Genomic DNA, 6,000 nt, shown 5'->3' with positions numbered 1-6,000 from the left:
TGGTGAATATCCCTGGTGCTTGCCATGTGGTGAAGGTGGTGAGTTGGGTGGGCTGGAAGCTTGTGCTGTTCTCATCATCACCATTGGTGTACTCGATGTAGTAGCCACCAGCAGGCAGCTCAGATACCGTCACACTGGCCGTGCATGTCATTATGCGGGTGGGAGATGCATCATGAGAAGAAGTGGCGCACTCCATGAAGTTCATGGTGATGGCCGGCGTCACCTGTGCACGGTGTACGAAGAGGGGTTTGAAAGGTGGGGTAGGCGGGAGGATGTTGAGCCTTAGAGAGCCGGGGCAGGCCAGCGCAGTACTTGCTCGAAGACCAGTCCTTCTTTATCCTACCTCTGAGATAGATCTTGCATGAACAACCACCAGGAGCGTCCATATGAGGGCGAAGGGCCGGGTCCCGAACATCCTAGGCACGCACTACTTGCAGTCGCCGGCCAAACAACCAGGCAGTGGCGACGGTTTGATGAAACCGAGCGACAGAATTTGGGATTTTTAGGAGCTTGGAGTAGGTATCGAATGTGAGGTAGGTTAGGGTAATCGATGTACATATTCCCTCCTGAATGTGCCGCGGCACGGGCGCCGTATGCTGCCAGCTCCACTAACCGGGGGCGGTCGGCTCAATAGCCGGAGATCCCGGTCGGCAAATCTGTACCTCCGAATCGCTGAGAGCGTGCCATGTGTCACCTGAGTGCGCATGTTTCGTCCCTCGCTGATTTCAGGCAATCTCTGTGCCATCTTCGTACCAAACGCTGATCAGGCCCATCTTTGCGTGTGTCTCGTCTCTAGCTGTCCACTGGACAACGCTGTACCGATGGAGCCCCTTTCCTCCGGATTAGTCCCTGCTCCAGGGTCGGAGGGTGACTGTACCCCGTGCCCCCGAACTATGAACTCTAAAGTATGTCACCCACCCGATAGAATCGAGTTTCTGGGTGTGTTCCTCGTCTTTGAAGTCAACAGGGAGGGGGCCCGGTCGCCCCACCTGGTAGGAATGCACACGCTGGCGAACATGCAAGGGGAGAGGCACCACAAGTGCCGGCCAGGCCTGAACCCTAGCTCTGCGATTCTTCCCTTTCCACGCTCAGGCCGATCAGCCTGCCGGTGGGAGACTCTTCCCCAGGCACGCCACATGCTCCAGCGCCGCCCTGGGCCAGCTGCAAGTGGCATGGCGCGTGCAGGAAGCGCACCCCCATGCAGCCCCGCATCACTTCTCCAGCGCGGGCGAGCTGGCGGCGCGGGGCAGGCCCCCGCCCGGGACAAAGTCGCTGGCGCTCACGCTCAGGTTCAGCGAGCTCCTGCTCCCCTGCCTGGCCAGGTCTCCCCCCGCGCCGGGGTCGAGGGCCAGCCCACCCAGCGCTGCGGCAGCGGCCGCCGCCGCCTCGGCCGCCGCCGCCTCGGCCGCCGCGGAGGCCTGCCGCCTCGACACCAGCTCGAAGCCGGGCACGGGGGGCATGCAGGGCACGGTCCTCGGCAGCGCAAAGCCCACGGCGTCGGGGGCATCGGGCCCCCTGGGCTGGCGCGCCGTGGGCCCCGCCTCCGGCCTGGCGACGCCGGCGAAGAGGCGCGGGCGCGGCGGCGGGGGGCGTCGGCGCCGCCGGCCGCCGCCCGCCCCCGCCGCGCCGCTGGTGTCGGGGGCGCGCAGCGCGTGCGCGCCAGGCACCGGGCCAGGGGCTCGCCGCCCTTGGGACTGGTGTGCAGGACACCCTCCAGTTCGTCCCCCGGACGCAGCTCGGGCTCGCCCTCGCCGCGCGGCGCCACCTCCCGCAGCTGGAAGTAGAGCTTGGCCGGGGCGGGGCCCAGCGTGCGTGGCGCTGCGCCCCGCGCCAGCCCAGCGCGCCCAGGAACCCGAAGCCGCGGTCCGGCGGCAGCGCCAGCACGCGCCCGGACAGGGCCACGGGCTCCACGCCCACCGCGCGGCGCCCCGCCATCGCCGCGCCCGCGGGGCTGCTGGCCGCCGCCGCCGCGCGCGCGGCCCTCACGTCCGTGGCCAGCCGGAAGAGGACGTGGTCGCCGGGGCGCAGGCGAGCGCCCGCAGCCACGTCGGCCGCGTGGAAGAGCACGCGGCGCGGGCCAGCGCCCGCAGGGCAGCCCAGCACCCCCGCGCCGTCGTTACCCGGGCCGGCGCCGGGGCGCTCCAGCACCACGCCCGCCAGGACCTCGGGGGCCACCACCTCGAACACCACCGACCCGGGGGGCGCCGGGGTCACGCCCACCGCGCTGAGCTGGCCCTTGGCGTCACGCCGCACGCCGTACTCCACCTCCAGCCCGGGCGTGACCTGGTCGGGGGGAATGCCCTGGAGCTGGGAGAAGTGGAAGAAGATGTCTCCAGGACGGTCCAGCTGCCTGTGTGGTCGTTGTGGCAAAAGGAGGGGTTGCTGGGTGAGGGCAGGGGACTGGGAAAAGGAGGTTGACCCCCGGAGGGGGGGGGGGGGGGGGGGGGGTTGATTCATGCATGGTGTGGGCCCAGTTGATCAGGGCAGGCCTGCACAAAGTGCCCCGGCCCACCTGATGAAGCCAAACTCCTTCTTGGTCTGGACGATGCGGCCGAGCAGGCGCTCAGCGCCGGGGGGCGGCAGCTCGGGCGCGCTGGGCTCCGGCGTGCCAGGCCTCGCGCCGTCCCTCCCACCCTGCACGCAGACCGGCCGACATTGGGGTTAGCTGCGTGCGAGGTTGGAGCCATGCGGACCCATGGCCCAACCCTCCATAGTCCACTGCGATCCCACCCTGTTGCAACTCCATGCCATCGGTGGCACGAGCAGCGGCCCCTTCCGTCCAGTCTCCCCGAGCTCCCCAACCCAGGCCCCCCAGACGCACCTGCACCCCCACCAGTCGGATGTTCACCGCCTTGCGGGCCAGGGTGGCCGAGCTGTGCGCGACCTCAAACTCCACGGCGTCGTTCTCCAGCACCGCCGGTTGGCCGGCTGCGGGGTTGTGGGAAAGGGCGGGAATCTCAGTGAGGGTCACCCGCCGCCCCGACTCCTCCCTCTCCTGCTCGCCACCCAAGCCGCCTCTCAAGTCATGCCCCTGGGTTGCCGTGCAGTGCACCCCGCAAAAGAATGATCGCCCTCCCAAGCTCACCCTGCACCCGGAAGTTGCCGTAGTGCGCCTGGTGCTGCGCGCTCGGGTCCTGGCCCGGCTCGCTGTACAGGATCACGCCGTCATCTAGCCTGACCGAGGCCTGGGAGCGGGAGCGCACCGCCACAACCCCCCGCTGCGTGCCTGCGTGTGACAGGGTGGGGTGGGCTGGTGTCAAACGTTTCCAACATCCTGATGGGGCGCGCTGCGCCGCCTGCCCCGGACACAGCCCCCGACGCCCTCCGCGCAGACCGCCCCGCACCCAGGGGCCAGCCCTGCCGCGGCCTCCACCGGTACTCAGACGAGTTCCGGGCGGAGCCATCCCCACGCGCGCACCTGGGAGCAGCTCCTCGCCGAGGAGCAGGAACGCCGCGGCGGGCGGGCCCTCGGTCGCGGGCAGGGGCGGGCCCCGCGCGTCCCCGGCGCGCGGGGCGGCGGGCCTGGCCTGCGGGGGTCTCGGCGCTGGGCCCCGCGCCGGCGCCTCCCGCGCGCCGCCGGCCCTGGGCTGGGAGGGGTCGAAGCCCGGGGTCAGGGTCTCCACGCGGCAGGCCACGGTGCGCCCCGAACCCGCGTCCCGGCCGATCACGAAGCCGACGTAGTCGTTCAGGGCCGCGCCGCCGCTGGCAGCGTCCGAGTCGCTGACGTGGAAGAAGATGCGGGTCCTCTCGTTCTTGATGAAGCCGTACTGGTGGATGGGGTGACAGGGGGAGGGGGGGATTCGCCAGGGCATGGCAGGGACGGGCATAGGTGGTGGCCTGGAGGAGACAACTGAGTCAGGCCTCACGGCCAGCAGGCCTGCAAGTATGATGGAATGTGCACCGCCTCCCCGCCGCACAGCAGCAGGCCGGAGGGGCGCAGAACTCCCACATTGACATGGCTGCCAGCTGCAACTCTGGCTGCCCCCACTGAAAGCTTCACCACTCTCTCCAGGCTCACATTCTGCTGACGTGCCACGACGAATCCGTATTGTGGAGTGGCATCCTCTGGCACCTCGATCTGAGGCCTGGGGGTCCGCGCGCGTGGCTGTCTGTCCTGCCTCTCCCTGTCCTGCCGCGAGCCGGGCCTGTAGGTCGATTCTGGGCCGGAAGGGGCTGAAGGCTGCGCACGCAAGAGCTCTTCAGAGCTCACCAAGGATGTCGACAGCATCTAGGGTCTCTGGGGGAGAGGGGAAAGGGGGTAGGCGGCGAAGTGATCGTGGGTTGGGGACCGGCGCATGCCAGGCACTAAGCTACATTCTCCACCGATCAGCAACATACCTCGAGATGAAGTTGAGGAATGTATACAACGCGCTCAGCAAAGAAAGCTCTTGGATGCAAGAGTTCGGGACGGCGAAGTCGGGGAGTGTCTGGTGTCCTCCCAGGCTGATGCGGCAGACGAGTGCGCGGGGTTGGAATTTGGCGAAGCAATGAGCACACAGGGCGTGCGTGGTACACCGTGTGAGGCCTGCGCGGTGTTGGGAGCAGCTGGCCGAGGCTTTGTGGGCTCCGCCTCTACTCCTGGTCCCGGTGGGCAGGGTGACGTGGAGGTGCTAGGTTCCTGAGGGTCAGCGCGCGCGATCCAAAAATCAAGAACTCGTGGGCATGGTGACATATCTGTTACATGTGCATCGTAGATCCTATCGAGAGAACTTCAAAAAGGGTTGTACCGCTCTAGCTGCTTCTCCTCCCTAACTAGCCGGCTCTCGGGCCACCACGACCGCACGCGCCATGAACCTCGCCCGTGCTGGACACTCCCAGCCTGCATTAGCCAGGCACCAGCCCAGCTCTGTTTGGCCCGTCACCGTTCGAACCTCTCACTTTATGCAACCTGTGAGTTGTGCGAGCGCTGGTGACGTCAGGTCGCATTGACTGTCTTCCATGCTTCCACCCATGTCTCACCCATCATCTCATTCACGCAGGCTCCCGTCCCCCGCCCATCGGGCGGTCGCGCCCGTGCAGCAGTGGATCTTCACAGTCCTCAGCCTGCCGTGGAGGCAGCGCCAGCCGCACCTCCTGTCCTGCCCTTCCGTGTGGGCCATGGCTGGGACCTGCACCGACTGGAGCCGGGGTACCCTCTGATCATCGGCGGCATCGACATCCCTCACGACAGGGGCTGCGTCGCCCACTCCGATGGTGGGGTGTATTGGTGTCGGTGTGCAGGGCATGGCATTTGGAATCAGCATCCAGGAGGCACCTTTGAGAGCCGCATGCACCTTTCCCATACATTACACCTTCCCACACCACCCGTCCCACAGGCGATGTGCTGCTTCACACGGTAACCGACGCCATCCTGGGGGCCCTGAGCCTGCCTGACATCGGCCAGCTCTTCCCCGACACCGACCCGCAGTGGCGAGGCGCGCGCAGCGACATCTTTCTGAGGGAGAGCGTGCGGCTGATGGGCGAGCACGGCTACTCCCTGGGCAACATCGACTGCACCATCGTGGCGCAGCGCCCCAAGCTCTCGCCGCACAAGGAGACCATCCGGGCCGCGCTCTGCTCGCTCCTGGGGGCGCACCCCTCAGTCGTCAACATCAAGGTGGGCCGGGGTTTGGTGAGTTCCCAGTCAGACATTAGCTTTCTTGTTGAGAGGGGGCATCAGGGCCACGTGCACCGAGGTGCGAGGGGAGGAGGGTCATGGCGCAGTGCAGGGGAGAGCAGCAGAGCACAGATGCGGGACGGGTTGCAAACTGTTGCTTTCCACCCCATCACCCCCTCTCCACAATCCTCGCCCCTGCACAGGCCAAAACGCACGAGAAGGTGGATAGTTTGGGCGAGAACCGGAGCATCGCCTGCCATGCTGTGGTCATGCTGTACCGACGAGACGATGCCAAGCCGGCGCCTGCCTGAGTGCTTCTTGCTGGACTGTCCGCAGCGAGTATGCCAGTCTGTACATGAGCGAGCAGCATGCAGATGGAGCGGCAAAGGGGTGCAGGAGCAGGT

At 67.0% G+C, this 6,000-nt stretch overlaps 3 protein-coding genes across 3 annotated transcripts; 2 read left to right on the top strand and 1 right to left on the bottom strand.

Annotated features, from left to right (window-relative positions):
• Positions 1-1,059: 1,059 nt before the first annotated feature.
• F751_4293 (hypothetical protein) lies at positions 1,060-3,812 on the bottom strand (the record flags this gene model as incomplete). The annotated part of the gene is made up of 7 exons (XM_011397203.1): positions 1,060-1,161; positions 1,434-1,548; positions 1,766-1,905; positions 2,149-2,350; positions 2,513-2,634; positions 2,822-2,928; positions 3,086-3,812. The coding sequence occupies 7 exons, from the start codon at positions 3,810-3,812 to the stop codon at positions 1,060-1,062; spliced, it is 1,515 nt and encodes a 504-aa protein (XP_011395505.1).
• A 483-nt stretch (positions 3,813-4,295) lies between these two features.
• F751_4292 (hypothetical protein) lies at positions 4,296-4,622 on the top strand (the record flags this gene model as incomplete). The annotated part of the gene is made up of 1 exon (XM_011397202.1): positions 4,296-4,622. The coding sequence occupies one exon, from the start codon at positions 4,296-4,298 to the stop codon at positions 4,620-4,622; it is 327 nt and encodes a 108-aa protein (XP_011395504.1).
• Positions 4,623-4,881: 259 nt separating this feature from the next.
• Positions 4,882-5,907, top strand: F751_4291 (2-C-methyl-D-erythritol 2,4-cyclodiphosphate synthase, chloroplastic; the record flags this gene model as incomplete). The annotated part of the gene is made up of 4 exons (XM_011397201.1): positions 4,882-4,890; positions 4,980-5,193; positions 5,316-5,596; positions 5,800-5,907. 4 exons carry the CDS (start codon positions 4,882-4,884, stop codon positions 5,905-5,907), a joined length of 612 nt encoding a protein of 203 aa, XP_011395503.1.
• Positions 5,908-6,000: the final 93 nt, after the last annotated feature.

The sequence above is a fragment of the Auxenochlorella protothecoides genome (genome assembly GCF_000733215.1).
Source record: "Auxenochlorella protothecoides strain 0710 unplaced genomic scaffold scaffold5, whole genome shotgun sequence".
NCBI classification, from domain to species: domain Eukaryota; kingdom Viridiplantae; phylum Chlorophyta; class Trebouxiophyceae; order Chlorellales; family Chlorellaceae; genus Auxenochlorella; species Auxenochlorella protothecoides.
The sequence above is the reverse complement of the archived record's forward strand: the minus strand, read 5'-3'. Positions and strand labels throughout refer to the sequence as shown.